At 41.5% G+C, this 27,411-nt stretch overlaps 1 protein-coding gene across 1 annotated transcript in view; it reads right to left on the bottom strand.

Moving 5' to 3' along the window:
* Positions 1-27,411, bottom strand: part of ext1b (exostosin glycosyltransferase 1b) — a 122,039-nt gene that overhangs the window by 13,144 nt on the left and 81,484 nt on the right. Inside the window, exons 2-7 of the mRNA XM_064348414.1 lie at positions 17,304-17,397; positions 12,479-12,586; positions 10,724-10,843; positions 7,656-7,788; positions 4,413-4,531; positions 1,983-2,078 (exon numbers count right to left, since the gene is read on the bottom strand). Coding sequence (XP_064204484.1) covers positions 1,983-2,078; positions 4,413-4,531; positions 7,656-7,788; positions 10,724-10,843; positions 12,479-12,586; positions 17,304-17,397 — 670 coding nt within the window. The remainder of the gene's footprint in view (positions 1-1,982; positions 2,079-4,412; positions 4,532-7,655; positions 7,789-10,723; positions 10,844-12,478; positions 12,587-17,303; positions 17,398-27,411) is intronic.

Here is a 27,411-nt window from a genome sequence, read left to right as displayed (position 1 = left end):
TAAACCTGATCTTGTGAGAAAACGTTATGCTGATTTCATCTGGATGCTCTGATTTATCATGACACAAGTATACGCAGTGTTTGGTAAATCTGAGAAAAATAAGGAATGTGAAAGCACATATTTAGTTCGGATTCTACGCAAACTTTGATGCATGTGGCCTTAGATCTCTTATTCACTATATTACCAGTGGAAGAAAAGACGCATTCTGATCATTCTGAGGAACCAGGGATGAAATGAGTGCCGTTTCCATCAAGTAACCGCATGATAGTAATGATCCGCATAGCCCAGTGACTTCAGCTTTCAACAGAGGAGGCGCTAAAATGCAAGATTTATTCTTGGTTTAACGCAACCCACTTTGAAAGGAAGACCGCTCCAATAAAGACACGTCACATTTTTTTTTCTTTCACAATCAAAGATAAATTTTTACGCTCAAATGTTATTTTGTTTTTGAGAATTCGGATACAATTTGAATATCAAACCACACATACCAAGATCCAGTTCTAAAGGTCAGACTATTTCTAGAATTTTTCACTTTGCACTAGATGTTTTCAGTTATATAAAACATAAGATGTAGGGGCTGCTTTATAAAATGTCAAAAATACACAAAAAAAGTGGCTCTTGGTTGTTGCATCTCTTGTTCTTGTAAAAATCAGTACCAATCATACTGAGTACCTACCTACTAATTTCTGAGATATGGTTCCCAGATGTTTTTTCCCAATAATCATTTCTTAAAGTGAAATTTAAATTGAACAAGTTTAAACATGTTTTAGAAAAGAACATTACTTTTTCATTGTTTATTTCAAAGAGCAGAGTGGTTGGGTATACATAATAACAATGCTGAGTTCCTTGGTGAAACGTATCAAAAGGGCAATGTTAGACAGCCAAAAAAGTAGACAGACAGACAGAACTCGAAGACCGTGGCTCTGACAAACTCCCAATTCCATAAGCTCAAAACAACCTGGGCAGAGACAGTGCACAGACAGTGGCCATTCTTTCTGTTTTCCCGTTCCCTCTTTCTGAAGGAACTTTCAACTGAGGGCTTGGACTCACTGCAATCATTAAGGATCCCATCGCGCTTATTTCAAAGAGCTAGAGTGTTCCTTAGTGGCATTTTCAAATACCCAATTTCTCACTCTTAATCTGACCATCTAATCTTCCCCCAGACGGTTTAATTGGATAAATAAAGCTCTCCCACTAAATCTTTCCCACATCACCCCCCAGATGATGTGTGGTAAGTGTTCCAGAGTAAAATAGCTGCTGTTGGTAGTTGTTGAGGTGGGTCCGCCCACATCACTATAAAGTGCTCCGAGACAAACAGTGCAATAAATCTTGAATGCAATTCAATATCATCATCACTTTAAGTGTTTTAACTGCACACTGTCTCAGCTTTGAATGGGAGAAGGCAGCTTGTATTGCATTGCAGAAGTAATACATTGCATTTGTAATGTTAGATGTTTGACACATTTGCCAAAGGGGGAATTTGTACTCTGTTGTAACAGGGAGTGCTGGATCTGCTCAGCGGATGATCAGCACTTCCTTTTTTCCCTTTCTCTTTAATGGCCATGACTCTGCTTGCTGCGAAGCCACAAATACAATAGTGGGGCTGAGTGCTGGCTGGTGTTGCACTCAAAGTTTAAAGGGCCTCCATTATAAATCTTACTCGACAACAACCTTGAAAAACTGCAATTCAAAACCCAAAAGGCTGGTCTGTAGGCTTAGCACTGCACTGTTGGTTTGGAAGAAGAAAAATAACATTCCCAGAACCTCAGAGAGAGAAACATACAAGCCATGCTCCCTGTGTATGATAGGGAGCTCTACACAGTCTGATTTTGATTCTCGCAGCCACGGGGCACCAGGCCACATAGCCAGTCCACGCTGTGTGTCGTTCTACTGTTCACAAAGAAGTGCAGGGTCTGCGGTCTTTCGAGAAGCACACAGTGCAATGCAAAGGCGGCAGTGGGGAAATGCAGAAGATGGCTGACCTTGCTCTCCCCCTCAATGACGATGACGGGCACCGAAGTGGCGGGCCAGCGGTGCTTGGCAGGCAGAGGTTTGTCACAATTCCACAGGACGACAATCTGAGGCACGGCGACAAACCAAGAAAGAGAAAGAAAGAGCTGTTAAGTTGGATCAAAATGGATCAATTCAGTTTTTCTCTGCCTTAATTATTCATTTTTTACACCATTTCCCCCTCAGCCTAGTATAGAGCATTGGAAAGATAATGATACAGTTGTTAAACCTTCCAAGTGTCTGTACAGAGGATAGAGGCATCTCAATATTGTGTTAGGCACAGCGCTATTCAAGCGGTGAATTAACCAGTTCAACCTGACAGCAGAAAATCAGAAGAAAATAGCATGGCCTCCATCTAATCCGCTCGCTTAATTTCTCATCAAGCAACATTTTACTTGACATGTCAAATTGTGTGCTCAGTGGGGTTGTGGGTAATTACATCTTTCATTGACCCCATCATTGACTTTACAGTTAAACATCAATTTTCATTTAACTTTAGTGGGGGACACATGACACCTGTATGTAGCTACACACACTGATTCAGTTCAACATTTCTCTTCCTTCACAGGCAATCTTCAACGGTGCAACGAAGTTATTTTCAGGGTCACTGAGTATATTGTAGGTCATATGTACAAATAAATGGGGTAAGGAAAGGGTCCAAGTTTGGGACTGGTTTACAGACACAACTTCAGAGCTTAAATAATAAAAGTGGAACTCAAGCATGTGAAACATTGAGGTGCTACCTCCACAATGACTTTTTTCACCATTTTCTCCCAATTTGGAATGCCCAGTTGTATTCCTTTGCTGCGCATACTGCAGCATCCTCCGCTATCAGTTCAGGAGAGTACAGATAAGCACATGCTCTCCTCCAAAACAAGCAAAGATGCGGCTTCTTTTCACAGCACAGCCCACACATTGAGCTTGCAGACAGGAACTGAAGGAGGACACTTCATTTGCAGCACCAGAAACAGACTGCGAGTGACTGACTGACCAGTGGGAGTCGCTGGGGAGTGATGAGACAGTCTTCTCAGCTGACTGAATCTCACCCTTCCTGGGTCACGCAAAAAACAATTCCGCATCACTCAGTGGCACCACAGTCAGCATTGGCACAGTCCAGCCTCCGTTACCGGACTGAATAGCCCATCCGCACACCAGAACAGCGCCTTAGCAGGATGAGCCGCCCAGCAGCCTGAGCACAGGGCAAATGTCCGTGTTGAACCACTGAAACGAGGGTGGAACTATCAGAAGATATTCCCCCCTTTGTTCTCGCAGGGGCGTAAGTGACACGTGTACCAGGCCTCTCGACGGCAAACCGGGAACAAACAGTCACAGTGGGTGGGCTGCTGTCTCGGGGAGTGTTTCTACCAGAGACAGATCAAAACAGACTTTATTTATTTATATCTCATCCTCTCTGGCTCACTTCCCTTCAGAGAAGAGAGGCTGTACGAGGAAATGAAACAAAACGGCAAGGTTTTGTTCTTATTCCCAGTTCTCTGCTTTTCCCAAAGAACATGCTCAATCTGGCCTGAGCCACAAAGCCAAAGCTCTTCCACTCAACCCCTGCCTCCTCCCGATTTCCCCACGTACACATTGTGCAACAGTTGACTGAGCCTACCTTCTAGTTCTTATTTGTCTTCACAGACAATTCCAAGAAACACAAAAGTGCAAGGCTACACAAGGACAGGAATCCCTTAATGTTCGCCTTCTTAATGATTATATTTTGTGCTCTCATTTGGGCAGAATTCCAAAGAAAGAAAAAAAGGCTCTCATGGAGGTTGAAGCTGAAATTATCTTAAATTATCAGATTTAAGATGGTCATTTCATGTGTCAAACAGCATAGAGATAACGTGTTCCCACCAGAACGGACCGGAATGAATATCAAGTGTGACATCCTGTAAAAAAGACTTTCAGAATTGGCAATACTTTTTAGGGTTTTTTTTTTCTTTTGAGATCCAATATAAATAATCAATTTGGGATTTTTTTTCCCACATCAGAAACATTTCCTGTATGACAACTTGGAATAATCGCTAAGCTTACCATAGAAAACTGAACTGAATTACAAAGGAGAACATCTTAGTAAAAAATAACACATATGTATTCATTAAATGTTGCAGCTGCTTGGTGCCAGCAGTGGCAGCATTAGAACTTACTACCCTCAGTGTCAAAAAAACTGAAATAAATCCATTTTTTCTGTGACACTAAAAAGAAAAATTCTAATTTCTGCGTGTTGGTTGTTAGTGTTTTTTTTACAACTGATTTTTAATTAAGACAAACAAAACATTTTTTTTTTTTTTTTTTTACACTTCCCCATCCGATGACCTCAATACTCGTTTACAATATGAGAAGTTATTGTGGATGAAGGCTCATCATGGTCACTCTCACACCTGTATTCTGGTCCTTACCTGGGAACAGTACTGTGATTTGGCGACAGCAACCAGGAGCTTGAGAATGGGCTGAGACTGGGAAACCAGGGGAGTCACGGCATGGATGACCGCAGTGAATTTGGGGTATGGTTTAACACCTAGGAGACAAACAAGAATACATGAGCCCCAGGACATTTACAATTAAATGATTTATAGTCTATTTATCTATCCAGCTACACAAAATCCCCTTCTCCCTTGTAACAGTGTAGAAACATAGTGATTTTTATTCTGCCCTGAAGTTCACCTCTCAGATGCAATCCTTTTTAATATACCCAAGAATAATCTTAGTGGCTACTTGCTGATTCACCTTTAATCTCTTGTTTAATTGGCGATATAGATGCTACAATGTCACTCAATGTATTTGCTCAATCATTGTAACAGTCTCAAAACTGGCAGCCTTTAGCTTTCCAAGTAGAAAAGGGTAGCCTACCCTGCTACTATTAATTGGTGGCACCATGATAAACAAGTAATTGGAGTAGTTGAAATATCTCTCTGAAGGCTGCTTCATTTTTGTATTCACAATATGAAAAAAAGCACTTATTAAAGCATGTATTGATCTGAGAGACCATCAAATGCAGTGCGTAGAGACAAGGTTTTGGTCAACAAGCCAATAAAGTCAGTATTTGTATACATCATATTGTAATATCATGTTTGGTATTCACTAATGACCGTGCCACACAGTCCATGCCAAGCAGAGTTGAGCATGGGTCTCTCAACTCCAGTTTGGTTAGTGAAGCTTTCTTTGTGCCATCACACTGCCTGTCAGAAAACACTGGGCCAAGGCTGTACACAAAATTACTTGCCTGTGCAGGTGGCTTGGATGGCTGAAGTGAAAATAAAAACTGAAAAGAAACCACACTACAGACATTAAAAATGCTAATGAACTTGACACGTGGTTGTTCATCTGGAGTTTGTATATTATTTTTAGACTGAGGTAATTAAAATAAAGGCATAGCACCTACTGGATTTGAAGAGAGGACAATAAAGTTTTTCATTTACGTTTAGCTGTTTATTGATATTAACTGTCATTTACCAAACATTACATACTTGAAGGGAAAAAATATGTTGAATGAATCCTATATGATGACAAAATCATATAACCGATATTCTTTTTTTTTTTTAAATGCTGATTTGGACTTAAAGACTGCCATCTTCCATTTAAACCCATTGCCATTGCAGAACATTAATTTTGTTTTCACAGAATCATTTGAGTGTTAATTATGTAGGTATTTTGGGGCGATTGTCTTGTTGGAATGCCCAGCTATGGTCTCAGCATCCTGGCAGAGGCAACCAGGTTTTTGGTCAAAATGTCCTGGTAGTGGATGGAATTCATTATGCCATTGATCTTACCATGAGCCCCAGGGCCAGGGGAGTAAAACGGCCAGAAAGCGTTAATGATGTACCACCTTACTGGACAGTAAGTATGAGGTGCTTTTCCTCGCATGCATCCCTCTTTTGATGCCTAACGTGTAGTCAGTGTGCGTGGCCAAAGCTTCATCATACCATAGCACCTGGCACCAGTCATAGTTCAAATGATGTTTAGGAAAGCAACTTGTGACGCCAAGATGTAACTAAACTCCTCACTTCTTGAACTGTGATCCTTGGGTCCTTCTCTGTCTCCATCATGATCCACGCTATGCGTGGGGACAACAAGCACTTGCACCTTCTTCTGGGCAAGTGCAGAACTTTTCTGGATGATTATTGATTATTAATTATTTGATTATTGCCCTAACAGTGCTTAGCAGTATGTTTACCCGTTTATATATTTTTGTACCAATACCTCACTTGAGTATGTCAACAACCATCAGTCTCTTAATTTTTTCTTTACTTATTTTTTGTTTTGTTCATGGTAATGGAAGGCATTTTACATGTCTGTTTACCTAATTTTTACAACACAGGGAAACAGGAAGTGGTGCAGCAGTACAGTATAACGGTTAGAGAACTGGACTCATAATCTAAAGCTTGCAGGTTTCTTTCTCAGGTAGGACACTGCTGCTGTACCATTGAGCAAGTCACTTATCCTGAATTACTTTGGTATATATCCAACCGTACATATGGATACTGTTCAAAAGAGTGTCAGTTAAATGCAATGTATTGCAGTTCCTTAAGACTGAGATGAACTTAAAGTAGAATTTTATTGCAGATTTAACTTTGATTTTGTTTAAATGAATATTTATGGGTACTAATAATTCTGATGCCTAAATTTCTGAGGAAGAAAACAATAGCACTATAAGTTGTTTAAGGAATAATTGCATTAGAATGCTTGATCTGAAACTGACTGTAGGTATGCATTATATAAAATAGTGCTTTCAGGAATAGGATGTAGCCACCAGCACCACATGAGTTTCCTTTAAATATCTATGCAAAAATGAAAACAGTAGTGTGTATTTTAATCTTTTTCGCAACACTGTGTTGTTGTACATCTTTAGCCCAGGGTTTTCAGATAATTTTCAAGAGCACCTACTTGTTTTACTCATCATAGATAAAATCTGTTCCCGGACAATGGCTTTTTTCCCAGAACACCATGAGTGCCTGGACTTCTTCCACAGCTGCTTTTTGACTGTAATCCTGCCTGACATTTCCTTTAAATTTCTTTCAGGAACCGGAAAACCGTCTAGCTAAGGCATAGCCAAAACTAAAGGTAACGCCTAATGCACCTTAATCCTGTGTTTACAAATCCCCAGCCAGCTACCCTGTAACTGCATGTCATTAAGAATGCACAGCACAGACCCCACCAGTATACACTCAAGCCAAACTGTGATCAATAGAGGGCCAGATTTAGGTCATGCCCACCCTCAGAGAGGACGGTGAGAGGAATGAAGAGACGTGGGGACGGCTATTTCTGCAGTTTTTTTCCAGCGAAGACAGCACTAAAGCCCCCTTACCAGTGCGGATGGCAGTAAGACCTTACTTGGAATGGGATAGTGAAAAAGCCAATGAAAAAATGCCTGGCAGCGATGCCAGGGAGTTCAAAATAATAACATTTCAAAAACCCAAGCTGGTTACAGTCCACTTAGTAGGAATACACCAGCAAATATCCCCACAAATGAAACAGCAGTTTGAGGCTTTCCATATACACCTGATCTGACCAGCTCCTTGACCCTGTGATTTCAAAGCTCATCACGAAATAACGTTTCTCAGTCTTTTTCAGCTTGGTAACAGGGGTCAGTAAGTCACACCCAGAGCAGTGATTACTGAGGTAAGAGGTTTAGCAGAACTCACCCAGCCCGGCGTAGTAGAAGGGGAAATCTCCCAGGTTGGGGGAGTATTGCGGCAAGACAAACAGCCCCCCAGGGTGGCTGTTCCACATTAGGCTGCTGCGGGACGGGTGCTGGACTACTCTGTCCTGGATGATCTATCCAAAAACAGACATAAAATCAGTGCACTTAACAGCTTGTCCACTCATTCAACAACAGCACTTAACAACAGCATTTGTGTAAAGCAGGGGAAGGGAGACTCCAGTCCAGTCTAATACCATTTTTCCTTCAGGCTAAAACTTATTCTGACTTGAGAACAGAGCCAGAGCTGGAAGCTGGGGGTGGGGGTGGGTGAATGGTAGAGGATGGACAGTCAGGTGAGACCTTTAATTTATGTCACTGTCATAATGGCATGAAATTGTGTCATTTCAGTTAACCTGTGGATAACGCAAACATTTAAAAGTAAAGAGGCCTGATGTAATACAGCCAAGAAATTTCAGGCTGAGAGACAATTTCTCTCATCAACCACAACAAACATAATCAAACATAAACCATGTGGATTAACTACTCAATCTAAAATCAACAGCTAAGAGCACCTACACAGAGGAACACTAAAACAAGGATAATAATGAAAACTAGTCCTTCAAAATGAGTGATTAGCTTCAGCATCTCTGTGGAGAGCAGTCAGCGCCTGATTGGCAGATGAGTTTCATAAAAAGATGGGCCAGGAGTATAAAACGCCACATCCTTGCCGCTTAAGCCGCAGCAGGTGGAGAGAGTTAAACTCGCTTAGAGATGCATCCCCATCTCTTTTTAAGGTTTTAACAAGATTTTTCAAAAAGAAGTATGAATAAACATGAGGTGGGTAATGTTAGCACTACAGAAGTAATGGCATTTACATATCGTAAGCTGTACCTTATCCTTTTGTGGGGATAAATACACCGTTTTGTGTTTATCAAGGTCAGCCTTCTCAAAAAAAAACAGCAGTCCTGAGTATGCTATGAAAACTAATATGCTGGTTAAGATGCTCAGCCTGTTCGTATCCTGATTTTAATCTGGGTTGGCCAACCAATACCAAACCAGCACTCCTCATCACCTTTTCAATAAATTAATTTATTGCATAATTTACTTGACAGTCATTTTCATTTAACTGAATACATACACAACTTCAGCTTAATATTGTAATTGTCCTACTAATTTAATTAGGCAGGAACACTCTTTAATACGGATTTAGAAAGCTAAATAGAATGTTTCCTGATGTGCATGCAAAATAATAATAAATAAAAACTACATAGTGCTTTTCCATAGGCACCATGGGTTTTCAGAGGGACAGGTTTATTTTCTTGGTGGGGTATGCTTTCTGATGTGAAAGTGATGTGGGCATTGCATAATGCTCAGACAAAGTGAAGTTGGGCATGGCCATCCAGACTGGACCAGTTGGGAATGGAAAAAATCAATATCACATACCTCCAAATGCTGTAAACTTATGTACTTTTATATGTGCACACAAAATATATACATACTATAAAATATATATATAAATATATATATATTTTATGGCTCACAATGTTGGGCAAGACATTTTCTCATTTTGGCTCTGGACTCCACCATTTTAAATTTGTAATCAAACAATTCACATGAGCGCACTCAGCTTTTATTTAAAATAATTTTTTATACACTTTGGTTTCACCACATAGAAACTACAGCTCTGTTTATACATAGCCCCCCTATTTAAGAGCACCATAATGTTTGGGACATATTAATGTAATGTAAATGAAAGTGTTTACTACACTGTTGCATATCATTTGCATGCAATGGCTACTTGAAGTCTGTGACCCATAGACATCACCAGGTGCTGTATGTCTTCTCTGGTGATGCTCTGCCAGGCCTGTACTGCAGCCATCTTCAGCTCCTGCTTTTTTCAGGGGCTCGGGTCCTTAAGTTTTCTGTTTAGCATATGAAACGCATGCTCAATTGGATTCAGACTGGGTGAATGACTTGGCCAGTCAAGAACTGAAAAACTCCTATGTTGCTTTAGCAGTATGTTTGGGGTCATTGTCTTTCTGTTGGTTGAAGCGCCATCCAATGTGTTTTGAGGCATTTGGCAGGATCTGAAGATTTTCATCAATAAGATAATTCTGTACACTGTGCTGCTGTTGTAGTAGTCACGTAACCAATGAATACAAGGGAGCCAATTCCAGTGGCAGCAATACATGCCCAAGCCATAACACTAATTCCACCATGTTTCACAGATGAGGAGGGGTGCTTTGGATCATGAGCAGGTCCTTCCCTTCTCCACACTTGCCCAATTTCATACAGGTTAACACTCGTCTCATCTGTCCATAAAACTCTAGCCAGGCCGTTCTGTTCTGGAGGCTTACCAGTGGTTTGCATCTTGTGGTGAACCCTCTGAGGGACTGAGCTATGCTGGTGTAGTGTACTCTTTCAGGTAGTCTTTGACATATCTATGCCTACATCCTGAAGAGTGTTCTTGAGCTGTCTGACAGCTGAAAGAGGGTTTTTCTTCACAATTCAAAGTATTCTTCATGCACTACAGTGATCTTCTGTGGTCCACCAGGGAATTTGCTATTGCTGGGCTCACCAGTGCGTTCTTGTTTCATAACAATGCATCAGCAATGTCTGATCAATTTATTCTCATTTTTCAGCCTAATGATGGCCTGCTTATAATATGATCTTCATGTTAAGGAGCAACAACAACAGCATTAGCAATCCCATACATATTTCTTTTGTTAGCTTTCGAGTGCTTGAACTAATGGCGCCAAGACACAGAGCTGGCTAAGAAGCAGCTGAGCAGCTAATTGTCCTGTTACTTTTGGTCCCCTAAAATGGGAGGAAAATGTATAAAAAGGGCTGTAATTCCTACATGGATCCCCTGATATGGATGGAAATTAAATCTGACAGTCTGCACTTTAACCACATCTTCATTGTTTTATTTCAAATTCAATGTGCTGGAGAACAGAGCCGAAATAACAATAATTGTTATTGTGTCACTGTACCAATGCTTGCATATATATGTACAAACACCAACGTACTGTACATAATCACATGCAACATGGCTATTTCATGTCTTACCTCTAGAGTGGTCAGTACAATCTTCTCCACTGAGGAAAAGTAGGCTTCCCACAGGAACTGCGTCTGCTGTCTTAGAGCCAGGATTTTATCTTGATGGATTGATCGAACTGTGGATGGAATCTACAAGGACAGGATGCCAAGTCACCAAGAAATCAGGCATCTAGTGAGGTTGACAGCAGTACACAGATATGATATATGCTTCACGAGTAATGAAGTGATCAGACAAACAAATCAAACAAAATGAGTGGCAGAACTGTGCATTCAATGTGCAGAAATACTTCAATGTCTGACCTGTAATGGGTAGGTCATGATATTATAGCTTGCTTATACCCATTATAATAGCAAACCTCTGTATGAACAAAATATAATATAGCTAGATTACAATACAATTATTCAGGGAAGATATCAGCACAATGTTGTCAAGTGAAGAGGTAACTATTTTCTTTTTGGTGAGTTGTATGTCCGCATGATCCTGAATCCTTAGCATTTTAGCAAATAAATCAATAAATAAACTTCTACAACTAGCTAGACAGCTATAATAAACATTATCATTTTCATTTCTATTTTGAAATAGCTGGCTAGCAAGCTATGGTTTCATTGACTGAAATTACAAGGATAATAACTAAATAATTAATGAAATGTATTGACCCTGAGGGAATTTGCCCAGCACACAATGAGCACAACATAAAACAGGCAGCACATGATTCAAATCCATTGCAAAATGCACCCTGCTATGCTCACAGGATGATTTCCGGTCAGTGCAGCCCTTAAGTTTTTAACTCCGGCATCACCTCGCTCATTTTGCTTCTTTGTCAGCCCAGGGTCTACCTTTAATACATCTGTGAATGTTCACATATCAACTGCGGATGCTAAAAATATGCTTGTTCAATGGGGAGTACGACTGCTTTATAAATCCTAAATCCTATTATACATGGTTGTAAGCTAATCTAAATACTAGCAGCTATAGTATTCTATTATTGTCTATTATCTAATCAGAAGTGTAACATAGGGTAGGCTACATTGCTGCAACAGTGGAGGGCACATGATGAGCGCATTTGTTACAACGTATTGTGCATGAGAAAAAAAGACATGCACGTTGCACATGTATGTAGCGCATCATGATAGAGGCCTCACACTGCTGACTTTGCACAAGGCCTCATATCTCCCAGATGGCCCTGTATGTATATATGCATTTATATGTATAATGTATATAAAATGTATTTATATAAAAACTACAGACACAACAACGAAGAAATAACCCTAATTTTCAGAAAAAATGTTCCATATGAATGGGCAAATAAAGAGAGGAAAAAACAGAGTGAAAAAAACAGCATAATTTATGTGACCGTTCATGGGCATCTGACTGGATGGGGAAAATGTGCTAGGTCTGGCTGGGCCACATGTCAAATTTCCTGTTGTGAGTGAGCGGCACAGCACGCCGGCGTCAGGTAAGCTTTGGTGTGTTTTTGGGAAGATGGTGGCGTGGGGCCGTTTCCACAGCTTCGACAGTAAGGCTTATTAAAGCATCCACACCACTGCCCATGCAGTAAACGGAGACTGTACCACAGCAGGATGTTTCCCAGGAAGTGCTATGGGGCGCTGGGCCATGAGGGATATGCACACCCTCAGAGAAGATGGTGGGAGGGGTGAGAACAGGTTATTTCTGTAGTGTGTTCCTACCCTTACACATTTGAAAAACATGTTTTTGTCATTCCTGTACACATCAGGGGGGCCGTCGGCCAGCGGGACTCCTACCTGCAGCAGCAGCCTCTCGTCCCCGATCACAGCGGCTGTGTTCCAGCTGATGATCTCAGAGAAGGGAAGCTCCCAGCCGTTACTCAGCATGACAGGTACACAGGCAGCCTGAACACAGCAGAGACAAACATTATTACTGACAGATACATCGCTCTGTCGCTCCCATACTCATACACGCACACACACGTGCAAGCTCACTCAAGCATACACACGTGCGCACACACACACACACACACACACACACACCTGCGACTGAGGTAGGTATCAAGACTGTGGGAGCTGCAGTGCTGAATAAAGTACAGCAGCATCTTGCCAATCAGTGTGGAGAAGTATAAAGGGATGAGAGTGAGAGAAGAGGAGGATGAGAGTAGGAAAGTAGGCCAGCATAGTGCTGGAACTTTTCTTTGCAAGTAACTTTGCTGCTGACTTTGGTGATCTGTGTACTGCAGGAATCCAAGGTTCTGCCATGCGGAAAAGCCCTTCAGCCAATCAGGAGAGAGGGCTGTATTCTGCCTTAACAAGGATCAGTGGATAGGGAGAGAGAGAGAGAGAGTGTGAGAGTGGGAGAGATAAAGTGTGAGAACACCAGAAAGGGGAGGACAGGGAAGGAGACTGAGAAGAGGGAAGATAAATAGAAGGATGGAGAGAGAGAAAGGGAGATGAGGGAAAGAAAAAAAGATGGAGAGAGCAGTGAGTTCATGAGGGAAGAGATGAGAGAAAAATAGGGGGAGAGCGATGGACAGGGCAAGGTAGAGAGATGGTATATGGTTCAAGCATGTGTGTTTGCGAGGGTGATGAAGGAGTACACAGCTCCGGAAGTTCATCTGTATTCATTCAGAATCTAGTATAGGTCACAGTGACAGCCACGATGTGTGGATGCTCCTCCTGATCTAAGCATTTAGTCTAAGAGGAGCAGCCTATACAGCAGCCTGACACAAGCAGACAGGACATTCAGTGGCCTGTCCAAGAGTACTGACACTCCTACCACAGCTTTAAAGACATACTATGCAGGATTTCTTTCCTGCTCCTACATCCACAATCAAAAACGTCTCCTCCTCCATTCTCAGCCCTGCCTACACCCCCAAGATGATGAAGCTCACTCACCAACAAGCAGCCAGATATTTTGCTCCAGCTACTATGATGGTAGCTTTATAACATTGTATTGCAGACTGTTGGAATCATGTCTTTTTCAAAAATACAGCAATAGCTGCATTTATACCAGTGAGGCAGTCAAAAGAATGGCAAAATGCACTACTGACATACAGTATATTCAATAGTAAAAGCTTCCACTTCACTGCCATATACAGCATAAAATAACATAAGCACCTATATCCACATCAATTCATTGTTGCTGTTTTTTGAATTTTTATTACTATTATTTTGTATCTTTACATAGTCTAAATTTCTCTATCTATTACAGCAAAGTCGTATACCTGTCCCTCTGTGTAGCTGGATGGGAGGCTGCCATCCCCTTTCCCATGGCCAGCCAGCCAACCCCCGTAGCAACAAAGGCACAAGACCATACATTCAGCTACGTTATGTATTTAGTGGAAAATGCAGTGTCTCACTGACCTCGGACATTAGTCTATAGTACTCAAACTGCAGTCGTATCCAGAAAAAATACCAAACTTAAACGGGATAGTAGGATTTCCTGACCGGTGAACTTTCCCGACAGCTAGCTAGCCCATATGAGCCAAGAGAAGGGGACTAGAATCTTATTCTCCAGCCTTAAGTTTTACTTTGTAAAATATTGGACCCACAGCGAATTCTCAGGCAATCATGACCAGCCAGCCAACCTTGCCAAACAACTGAATTAAGCCATCTAATAACGGCAGCTACCTAATGTTACCGAACGCTAACCTAATGATTGGTTAGCGTTAGGTTAGCCACCAAATCTCTCCAGCACTAACCCAGCTGAAATGTACCACTGCAGCCAATCCATACACACTTGCTCTTCTTCCTCTCCTTCTTCTTCTGTTGGCCACTTTTCAGATACAGCCCAGAGAAAAAGGGTCACGCCCAGAAACATCCCAAACACTTTTTAGAATAACAGATACAGGCAGACAAACAAGGACTGGGCCAGTGCATCATAGTAACGACTGAGCATGGTTGTTTCACAATATTTTCAAGGTGAAAATTCTACATAGAATGCTTTTAAGAACTCTATAACCCCACACAAGCACATGACAGTATTGGGAAAGTGGCTGTTTGGAAACAAGCAATTATCTTCTCGGCATCATTAAATGGCTTCAACAGATTTAATGAAACCTGTGGTTCATTTCAGCGTGAGAGAACTCTTTGTGGAGCTTAGCAGCTAACACTTAGCGCTGGAATTAGTGGGCGTGGGGGCGTGGGGGTGTGGACATGTATATGAATGTAAGAGTGTGTGTGTGTGGGACTGTGTGTTTTTGTGAAAGAATATGGGGAAGGTCATGTGGCTTCATTCTCAGGGGGTGAGTGTCTACCCTCAAGTCCCGACCCTCTTTTCCTTCAGCAGTGAAACCCAGTCTCCCACATAAAAAACCTAAAACCTTTATTTGGGAGTCTTTTCCAAAGGCGTTTTCAGAGACAATAAATCAAACACGCACCGCCGTTTCCCTTCGTGCAGAAATGCGAATGAATTTCGGAGCTCAGCACGCGCCAGTCCGCCGCCCGCCATTACCGAACCGTTCGGAACACGCCAGCCTTTAAGGGGGGACGGAGAAGAAAGCCACTGTTCTGTTTGACGGGGCTCTGCTAATGAGGCCTCATCACTCACAAGTTCGTAAAGTTGTCAGATAAATGCCTCAGGCGTGCGGCTCGGCCTGGCCTAACCCGACTGAGAGGCGTGTCAAACACACCTGTCTAAAAGAGACATTACAAGCAGGATAGGGGATCATGCCCTTCGCTTTTTACGATGTCGGGCAGGACCGTCTGGACCTTCAGTCTAAGTACTCATTGGGCTTGTGAACTGCTGTTGGATGGTAACAACATGGACAGGGGGTTTTCCAACCCTGTGAGATCAATGTGACAGTCACACGCATTTATCACTGACATTCAGAGCTCTCATTTCAGTAGTATTTGGTATGCATCTGTGATGAAGAGAGATAAATGAATATGATTACGAGGCATGTGAATAGCATTAGTTTGAAAAAAAAATGCAGATAATTCAGTAAGGTCGGTTCACTCCCATGAGTGAGCTGCACCGTAAAATTCTCTCTCCCAGGTCAGCTTGGAGAGAAGATGCACATGAAATAATGTTCAGCTCTGTGATGGAGGATCAGTAGTGCTGTGGAGAAGGCAGGGGGATGGGCTGAGACCCTGGGTGTTCCCTCCCTTTGGGGGAAAGGATACGCGTGTCTCCAGTTTAGAGCCACTGATGAAAGTATTAATAATGCAGGGCTACAGCAGTGGGCCTGGGACAGTCTGGCTGTTTGAGCCACGTGTGGTCTGCTGGGATCCAGGCTGCATGCTCAGGATGTTTCCCCTGTTCAGAGTGTGTGTGTGTGTGTGCGTGCGGGTGCATGCGTGCGTGCATGCGTGCGTGTTTGTGTGTGTGCGTGCCTGCAGGTGCATGCGTGCGTGTGTGTGTGTGCGTGTCCATGTGAGTGTGAGTGTGTGTGTGTGTGTATGTGTGTGTTTGTATTCATTACCATGTGTGTGCATGCGTGTGAGTGTGTGTGTGTGTGTGTGTGCGCGTGCGTGTCCGTGTGACTGAGTGTGTATTATAGTGATTCAGACTTGTGTCACTGTGCAATGTAATATATTTTGGAATGCTTATTCAACACATGTTCTCACTCATTACAGCTTCTCTCACTGGCACACACACACAGGCACACACAAATGCATGCACATGCATACAGGCCATGCACATGCACCCACATGTACACAGACGATAGCATATACGTCTGGTATTTTATGTTTTTAAGGCAGATTAATGTTTGTTTACAAATCCAAGCAGTGACTTTAAGAGCAAAGGAAAGCAGGTGTGTAAAATGCTGCCCTTGGGTCATATAAAAATAGTCCTCTGAACCGAGCAAGATTGGTCCTCAGGGCTTTGCACTCAAGTGCAGTCCTGCTGTGCCGTCAATGAAATCAACCCCAGCTTCATTCCAGTTTTCTTTCTAAAATCCGCCCAATGTCAAAAATTGCTGCCATTTTTTAAAACTTGCAGTACAATTTTTCACTTCTTGTAAAAACACATGAACAATGCTAATGATCGTGAAAATAAGAATGGGAAATGCAGACAAAGATTTATGAATTGGATATAAATGTGTTCGCCCACACTTTGCAGGATGGCAGAACAGTGAAATTCAATACATATTAAAACATTGATTTGTACCTTGGAGGCAGTACAAGGGAAGTACAACTAAAAGACAAGAACACAATACAAAAGTACAAAGACGACAACAGAACTGGGACTGCCAGGGCCACTGATTAAAGGCAATAAGCCTTGTATCTGCTCTCCAGTGCCTAACATCTCAAATACTTAAATCTAAAAGATGCACCTTAAGAGATGTTATATCTTTTACTTACATCCCCAATTAAATATATTAGAGTAATACTGAAAAGCTTGCACCTGACACCAGTGTCAGTAGTATAGATGTTCCCATGGTTTGGTCAGTAGCCTAGGACTTCCATGGGTTTGGTGAGTAGTGTAGGTGTTCCCGACACTACACTACAGACCAAACCCTGGGAATTCTCAAACTACTGACCAAACCCTGGGATCATCTACACTACTGACCAAACCCTGGGAACAGTATCCACAAATCTCTGAACCCAAAGGTACCCAGGTGAGACGGAACATTCCGGCAGCACTGCAGGAACGCCATAGCACGTCGTTTACCTGCAGCGCCTCCAGGAATCGGAAAGAGCCGAGCCGACGTCCCCGGGGGACCAGGCAGAAGGTGGAGTTGTGCAGCATTTCTCTGTAGTCATACCTGCGAAAACAAGAGAACAAAGAGTCAGTGAAGTGGCTGGTAAGAACCTTCAGCTTATAGGTGGGCAAACTTGTCTCGTGGGAAGGCTGCATTCATGCAGGAGCCATAGACAAATTATCACATAAACACGGTATAATATACCACGTTACATACTCCATGATTTTCCACCGTCTATATTTGAAAGATGTTGCCTGTGACACTAAAATCTACAGTGAGTCATTTTTTTTTCTGATTTAACACTGCACTCCACAATTTTATATTTGTAATCAAACATGCGTTTCAAGTGCACATTCTCAGCTCCACAGACTTTTATTTTTTAATATTTGGTTTTTATGTGTAAATTTGGTTTCTAGTTTATTAACAGTGCCATTTATCTGATGCACAATCTTATGCTTGATAATCGACAGAGAAGAGAATCCTCTCATTAGGTGGTAGAGTAATGGAACTTGTGTAGGCCTATCTGTGCTACTAGCACACCGTCGGAGGAAGTGTTCAGCACTGTGGGAAACATCGCCACTCTGTTGTGTAGCTGCTTAAAACCAAAAGGGTTGAAATGCTCATTTTCCTGCCTAACAACGTATAAAACGCGGAACATGAAACAGAAAATATCAAAGTAGTTAGCATTTAGCCTGGAGCAACATTATAATTTGAGAGTATAACGTTATTTTATTTGATTTAATGGTATGTTATTAAAATGATCATGTTTCTTAATAAGATGCTTTTTTAAGTGTTCATATGTATTTATTATGACATTAATTTAGGTTTTTTGTTTATGTAAGCTTATTTATTTAAAAAGTACTTATAAAGTAATTGTTATTTAATGACATTGAGCTGCATACACAGGTCGCCCCCTGCTGGTGCACACAAAGCATGCAGTCCCAGCAGGAGGGAGCAGAGTGCCCCACAGGGAAGCAGGTGGCCCTTCCCTTCCTGTAGAGGGCTGCTGAACTGGGGTCCCAGGGCGAGGGGCAGATGCCCAGCAGTGATCCACTGCCCCCCTTTTTTGCGTCTCTAATTGTCACCTTCCATCCCGGCCTCTCTGCTGAGGTGTGCCTAATTGCTTACGGAGCCAAACAATGAGACCTGAAAGCCTAACGAGGTGCAAGCGACACCTGCTTCCAGAGAACGAAGCAGACCGCACGCGATGGAGTCAGCCTCAGCGCGAACACACATGCTTACGGGGGGAAGAGATGGACACGGGGGACAAATGCGCATCCTGCAACATCCCTGTCACAACGCCACATGTACCCAGAGTCTTACGGGATGGAGCTACCCTACTGCCACCCAGGGGTCAGCTATAGAACATGCAGGAACAGGAACTTGAATACGTGTAAACACTGAGGGAAAAGATGCATGATTTTTAGTTCTGGCTTCTGTGACCTTAGCCTGAGGACTTGACCAGCTGCACTCCCAGCAATATGCACAACATCCCAGAATCTCTCTTGCTTGGAATCATACAGCGCTCTGCCTGTCTGCCAATATCCAGCACATCACATATGGCCTGTGTACACAGCGGACTGGGCCACGGAGCAGGATGTTTGGCTAGGACGTGTGAGCGGACGCACTGATGCCTGATCGCACGGCTGAGAGGCAGGACTGCCACAAGCCCACCTCTGCTTTTGCTCTATGGCCACCAGGGCCACATAATTTTTAAAACAATGTTTTGTCCCTTACTCTTATTTTCCTCCCCATTTGGAATGCTAATCATACTGTATTTAAGTCCATTGCACATTTGCAACCCCTCCTAGCACCTCTGAACCCAAACATGTAGCTTCACACTATTATACATCTCTCTGGGTCACATTCACAGAAGATCTGATTTTAATAAGCACAGAAATGTTCAACAGCTGACGGGCAATTCTGGCGCACCCTCATGATTTTCATTAAAATCTTTTGAAACAGGGCAGCCAAAGTACTCCCAAGCAATATCTTCCTACAGTAAGTATTCCACTGTACAGGCCTATAACACCAGCGATTATATTTTCAGGAATATAGTGAAATGTCCCTTTAAGAAGTTTCATGACCATTCCATCACATTATCCTGTGTGCTTTCACTTCCCTTTGAAGCTCTTGTTTTTCCCCAGAGAAAACTCACATAAAGGCACATCAGGGTGTCAAGCAGCTATATGAACGCAGAACAAAAGGCGAGATGTGCTAGTGATAGGCGCAGTACACGAATCCAAGGCCATCGTTTCCTGTTGCAGTATGTCATGCTCCTCCCCCTCCCCCAGGAGCCAGTCTGAAGGAGAGTGTCGTGTGTCACCCGAAGCATACTGTTTTCAGCGGCAGGCTTCCTATGCATCAACACAGCACATTACTCGGCACTATACCACACGGTTCCATCCCTGCCGACTCATTTATTGAGCGGTCGCACCTGCTGTGAGGAACTGGCCGAGGCATTAAAAAAAATGCGACCAGGAATCTGACCAGGTCAAGCAAGCTCTGACCCGACCTTGTTAGCTGGTCAGTGATGCAAAGGTCTGTTCTGTCATGTGTTTGCTGCCAGTGCTTTTGTTTGGAAGAGATGCTGGTGTTACATTGCTATCAGACCTCCATGTGTGATGGCACATATTACTATTCTCGTATATGACAGCACAGTTCTGATGGACCTATGCTGGTAAAAAAAAAAGTCTTAACCCTTAGAAGACCAGGTCTTTTGGAATGGTTTGGAATATTTTAAGTCAGTGTACTGCAACTACATTGTTTTAAATCACCAGTAGCGACTGTTATAGCAGCATTACAACGTTCAGTTCTAATCACAAATTTGCGATCTTGCATCTTGAAGGTTTAATTAGCATCCCATTGTATACTTACCTTTATTTTCCACTATAATGTCCAATGACACCACAGTCTGCAGATGCATGCAATGTTATAGTCTCAATCTGTCCATTAGGGGCCTGTTCACATCTACACAGCCAATCACCTGTGCTGCGCTGAGCTGAGCTGGCTTTGCTGACACACAGGCATTCAGCCAAACAGCCTACGGGATTCCAGGTGAAGGCAGCGTGCTCACAATGCCTCTGCCTGTCACAGATGCTTCTTCTGATCCTCCAGCTGTGCTCTGATGACAGCAGCACTTGCCAGCCATCCACCTAGAGAATCTAATGCTACACATTTGGGTGCAGAAAGGCATATAGCAGCAGCGTTATCAGGCAGTGACATTCTATCGGTATGGTTACAAGAATGCACCCATCTTATGACTTTCTTGTGAAGAGAACCGCATACAGTCATGAAGCAGATGTTTCTGTCCATATAGAATCCCTGTTGTTGAATATCAACAAATGTAGGCATGCTGAGCATCTGTGTTCAAAATATAGATGACTGTCTTGAATACACACTGTAAAAGCCTTGAACGAAGAATTCTTGTTCCTTCCCTCAACACTCTGCCTGGAACTGTATATGCAGCCATTGTGTATGTGAAACCATGACTTCTCACCCCCACCTGGCTACCCCCCCAGTCGCAATTTCAATCGGCACTTGGATTAAGGAGCTTCTTGGAATTCCTAATTTGTCATTTCTCTGCAAAGCACCGGGTTTCTCTACAGGCCACTGTGAGAAGAATAATCAGCAGAGCTGCACATTCTTCTCCCATGATCCAGGGGCCTCCCTCTCCCCCGTCTGCTACGGATCACTGCACAAGCCGGAGGGCAATCCACACAATCCACACAGACCAAGCTTCCTTTATAAAACAGCACGATGCTACTTTCAGCTTGGATTAATTCCATATTTTGTGTTGTTTGCTCATAACCATGTTTCATAAGATACTGAGTTGACCACAAAAGATAAAGCAGAACAAGAATTTAAACCTGAAGAGCTAAAATAAGGAAAAATGCTAACAAGATGGCTCAGGTTTTTAGTCCTACTGGTCACGTTTTTCAACAAAAGCTTGTCAACGTCTCGTTTCCATTTCAGGAAAATGGAATGCAGCACATGCAGCCCGAAAGGCTGTGTCAGCTGGCTTAAACCATGCTCTCGTTATTAATATGGAGCAGCACCACAGATGGCAGCTTTCTTAGCTTCTACAGCTTACTGGTGGGCAGAGGTCTGGAGGTATACACAGAGGGAGAATGAGGATGGTGTGAGGAGGAAGAAGCAAATCTGAGTAGCCAGCTTCCTCTCATTCCCACCTCTAGCTGAGAGTGAAGGTTCATGCAGGGAGCTGTCCCTGTGGCCAAGAACACGGGTATGACAGAAGCCTTGAATCAGATTTCTTATGTAGCGCACACATCAATACAATGCATAATTGTTTACAGAACTGATCCAGGATCAGACATCTGCATGTAGGCATGTGATACATTTAAATGACAGAGAATTTCTAGCCACGAGCTAAGCATTTGCCTACATATTCAAAAATGCAGACAAGTTAAAGCTGGTAGACTAAGGTCTGCGTATTCTGTTTGCATGAGGACTTTCACTGGAGGGCCCGGAAAGAGACTGAGGTTGTTTTTCACACCGGTGGTTTAGTCTGAATCTGGGAACAGTTCACCTCAAAATTTGGCAATGAGAAAGCTTTTTCCGAAACCCAGGTGCAGACGAAGAAACCATACGTAACTTCACCTGTACAAGGTGGTCTGAGAACAATTCCAATCGAACTGCGATACAATAATGCAATCCATTCTCATGGAAGAAAAATCATACTACAGGAAGAGAAATCATACGCACATGCCAAAATTAGTGGCAATATACTTGCTACCCAAGCAATAATTTTATAATCACATTCTACGCATCTGCATGACTACATGTGAGGCACACAAGTGTTGTTCACTGTTTGGTAGAGACCACTGATGGTTGGGGAGCTGAAAATAGATGGGACAAAAAACATCCTTTTAAACAGATCATAGGGTCTTAATTAGTTTTCATTCATTTTCTTTGATTAACAAGCATGTCAACGATCTGAATAATCAACTGGCAGGATTAATCAGATTTCTGAATAATCCATTGACAGGTAAACACACAGCCTTTTACTTCACATAATGTTAAGGAGATTAAACAAAATTTAATTTAGAAAAAACTGTTTTCATTACCAAGTATAGGCCTACACTTAATGAAAAAAAGACAAACCACTCTTAACTACTGCATTACCTTTCAGGTAATTTGCAATAAAGGCTGTCTAACCAAACCTGTGTTTCAAGTTAATTTAAATTACAATATCTGCACAGATCTTTGCCATGAATATTCTCCCAGTGTAGGTGCAGGGAATGAGGAGTAGGCTGCATATAGTCACAATTTTAAACAATACCAATAAAATGTGAACAATTTGGGATGCAAATAAAAATAATTTTATTACTCGACTAATAGGCTAATGGATATTGAGGCTAATATCTGATGGCATTGAGAATTCTAAATTTAATTATTCGCTGTAGCCTATTGCTAATGAAGGAAACTAAATGAAAAGGTTGAGACGAATTATCACTTTAAAGGGAAGTTTGCCACCCCGCCAAATTTCAGCTCAGCAGCCACTACTGGTAGTGACACCAAATAAACAAAACGAAAAATGTGAAGCACACATTATTTTCCATTTTTGCTGCTAGTCACAGGTCAGCGATCAGCTGGTAAGCGGAGAGCTACACGCGTAAAAACAGACAACCAAATCGGGCGCACTCTCCCCCAAGCCTCCTAGCCTGGCAGCAGTGGTAAACAATTGCAGGAACACGCTGATGATGGAAGTACTATGCAGACATGCAATGGTTCAGATCAGAGGGCAGGAGGGCAATCAAACAATCTGAGGACAATCTGATTTAGACACAAGCAAAGAAACCAATGCTTGAAAATGGGAAAGAAAATACAAAATGAAAACAAACACTCACTGTTCATTCTCTCATGGATACTAATGACAAAGGCCAGAGTTCTGTTGTCAAACCCCGGAAAGTCAGATGGACTTAAAACCATAAACTTTAAAATACCATAGACAACAGCTGCAAATTTGACCATTAGGACTTCACTTGAGTGATTTCACTTGTTCACTGAAGCCTTGTGTTTCAGAGCATCATAAACATGGCAAAAATTAACCTTTTGGCTACCGAATTTGAATACATCCAAACAAAAGTTCATTACTTTATGGCCTGAATATGGTTTCAGCTTTTACCCTCCAAAAATGTGCCTACTTACACAATGACATCCAAATATACTCAAGTAGTTGTGTTACCATTTGCTTTAAATCCATTTCTAATGAAACAAACGTTAAAAAAGACAAGGCTAATGTAGCAATTATTCCAATAAATAAAGCATTCAACTGATTAAAATCAGTGTATTTTAAAATCACTTTCAATGTTAAAGCATTTTCCAGAAGTTCTACCGTATGTGAAAACCATTTTTGACAGTGGATGTGCAAAAATATTTTGTTGTTCAGCTAACGTGTGAGTTGACAAAATATCCAATTTAGCAAGATTTTGCACAAATAAATAAAAATAAATCAATGTACATACTATATATTCTATATTTCCATATTGTCTCATTCCCTTCTCTACCTATCTTTTATGGGAGATTAGTTTTTGTAAACTTCTAAACATTTTAGTAAATGGTATATTAATGTCAAATGCTAGAAACTAAAATGGAATAGAAGCTAAAAGTCATTTCCAGGCAAAATTAAGACACTGGGGAACCAACCTTGAAATTACAGTGAAACACACTTATCGAGAGCATAACAGATAACAGAATAACAATGTTGTAGCAAAAATTTGATGCATGGAATCATCCCTATTCAAATGCTGTTTAATTACCCTCAATCATTTTCAGTTTAGACAAAATATGAAATATTCACAAAATGCACATTCTGTAAAGCCACCCAATCTTTTTCTTTTTAATTACAGCGCAATAAACAGGCTAATAAGACATTTTAGTTTATAAAGCTTATAATGGCACATAATCCCTTTTAAACTTACATTTACAGCAGAGAAATAGTTGATGTTTCATGGTTCAACAGTTAGCAGCACTGGATTTTTTTTGTACATACAAATAATAGTTTGTAAACTACAAAATGCAGTGTTAAAATCATCTCCAGTCCAAGATGTGTTCATTTTGTTTCAGTTGACTGGACTGTGACCAATACATTTAGCCTAATTCCGGATGCAGTACTACACATTATGGGCTAGAAATTCTCTTTCCTACATCCTGACAAACCCACATACGACTGTTTCATTGCACTGCACTGTAACTACTGTATTTCATTAAACACAAAACAAAAAGTAAAAAAAGTTAAAGGCTAAAGATGAGTACAGTTATGTTAGTAACACATGCCTGACCCTTTATGAACACCTTTTCATCACACAGGTACACGTCTTCCATTCATTTGAATGCACACTGCTTCTATGAATATACTACTGACAGGAATACAATCTTCTGAGATGGAGGCTGTCCTTACAAGCAGGTAGCACTATAATGATGCTTCAAAATGATTGACTGAATGGCAACTTCCACAAGATCAACCCAACACAGTTAAAAAGGCTTCTTCCACACTCTAATACTACTTAGAGCACTTGCCAAAAGGTGTCCGATTCCTCAATGCAATGGTCTCCTGCTCTGAGCCCCACAGAGACAGATAGCTCGGAGAGTGAGGGGTAATTATTCTATAAATCAATGCTAGAAGCTACAGCTTCCTTGCATTTCTCCCTTCCTTCATTTTTTCTTTTTGCTTTAATATTCTGTGAGAGCGGCATCATCATTCCTCTGACCTTGAAATGCAGAAGAGAACCATTGTTGAGCAGGGACCCCAAGGGCAAAGTACAACAGACACTGCAGAGTGTGCGCTATTCCACCCAGTTTAATTAGCAATGTGTGCGCATGAGAGATTGTACGCGTGTGTGTGTGTGTGTGTGTGTGTGTGTGTGTGTGTGTGTGTGTGTGTGTGTGTGTGTGTGTGTGTGTGTGTGTGTGTGCACATGCATGTGTGTGTACGTGTGTGTGTATGAAAAAATCTGTGAAGAAATGCATATAATGCTTCCCTGATTATTGTGGTACAAGTATTTTACAATCTCCAAACTTATTAATAAAACTTGTTACATTTCCATTTGGATGCTATTCCCTTTTGCTATTTAAAGAATCATTTAATATTATTGTCATAATTACTGTTATTTTCTTCTTATTAATAACAATCATTATCTGAACAAAGCAATTTTAAAGTCAAAACAAAAATTGCTTCCAATGGAAAATCACAAACAGTGCGGCTTCTTTCCAAGGTCACAGGCACAAATGCTTTATATTTTCAGACCTTCAATCAAAACTCTACAAATAAATCCCTTACCATTGTCCCCATGCTAAAAAAGCTGAATGCAGTGAACCTAGGTAATTTCTGAGAACAAGAGAACAATTTCTGTTACAGGTTCAATGCAATCAGGTGACCTTCATCAACCAGACCTCCAGGCAACTCTAAACACCATGGCAACCTCGGATAAATGCTTCCAATTAGAGTGGATTAATTATAAGCATTCTGCACTATGCAGGGAAAATAAAAAAGCACCATTTAAAAAATATCCAGTCTTGTTTGTACTCCACATTAAATGGCAGGCCAATAACACCACCCCCACTGCAGGATTAATGAAGGACCCATTCAAACTCAGGCAGCTTAAAGTCCACACGTCACTACCATATAGCTCAGCTGGAATCACATTTGCACCAATTTAACAGGTCAGAATTAAAAGGCAAATACAATTCATGAACAAAGTTCTTTTATTGGGGAGTTGAAATGGAGACAAAATGACCCAGGGAAAGTCAGGTAATAAAATCTGTGGGATGTAGATTCATGGAGGGATAGGGAAAGAATTTATGTTACAATGGGAATCATGCTGGATTAATTGCTCACAATTTCATAAAGGTCTCAATGAAGAGTTAACGTTGAGGGGGTTTTTATCCAGCTTTTTGATGTACTGGGATAATGTATTTGATTCCTGAATTGTTACTTATGCATCTCTGTGAATGGGCCTCAATACACCCTCAGTCCATTATGACAAGCAGGGTATTATCTATCTAGAAGATTTTGGCAGTGCTTAGATAATTGTGATATTTGTCCACAGAGTATCATTTTACCACATGCTGATGAAGGCATTTCCATTGTTTGAAAAGTGAATGTGTCTTGCTTTTTGAGCTATTATATTAAACTGACACTATATTTTCAAGCGCTTTTTCACTTTACTGTATTTACTTTTTTGACAACCAAAGAGACAACCAATTTTTGTTTTCATTGTTCCAATTTTGAATAGAGCATGTCAAATCCTGAGTGTGGGAGATTCATAAAACTCTACTGTCCATACTGGAATGCGACATTAAGATAAGTCTAAAAATGGCCTGTTACAGTGACAGCCCAGGGCCTGCTAAGCTTCCTATTTGGGATACTGTCAAGTGGGACATGCAACCCTCTGCAGCACCTGCACCCACTCTCCCCTGTACTGAGCATGCCAGCATGATCTGGCCTGCGGTCACTCATTCAAGATTGCAATTTCTCAGCTTATTCTAGAGGTAAGCGGCTGTTCATACTCGATAAAGCAGCTTAATTGTATGAACAATATGACTTTTATGGGCATTGTGCATGTCGTGGAATGCTCCGGTCAGGCATCTCAAGTGCTGCCGGCAATAGCATTCCTGGGTCGTGTGGCTTCCTTTTTTTCTTCACCACGCATTAAATCGATCGGTTATTGCCGATTTACTCAATTGATTTCCCTTGGTAGCGGCATTCTTGCACAAGCTGGTGTTATGCAAAACAAAAAAAAGTATTCCTTTGAAGTGCTTATAAAAAGGTTTGCTTTCTGCACCCATTTTCTGTGGCATATTAGAAATAATTCTAAGAAATATGTGGCATTATACAATACCCAAACGGAAATACGTGACATATTTTGTTTTGTTCCTATTTCCCAGCTCCTACTACTTTATGATACTTTACGTTCAAATCCAAAAATAAATTAAAAAAAAAAAAAAACCTGAAGGACACTATCTGGCTAGAGTATGGGTATAAAGATTCGCCAGTTTGAACCAAGAAACCAATTCAAATGTCTAAGATGCAGAATTTTCATGACAACTCAGTTC

The sequence above is a fragment of the Anguilla rostrata genome, chromosome 8 (assembly GCF_018555375.3).
Source record: "Anguilla rostrata isolate EN2019 chromosome 8, ASM1855537v3, whole genome shotgun sequence".
Lineage (NCBI taxonomy): Eukaryota > Metazoa > Chordata > Actinopteri > Anguilliformes > Anguillidae > Anguilla > Anguilla rostrata.
Note: the sequence above shows the minus strand (reverse complement) of the source record. Positions and strands in the feature narration are given on the sequence as shown.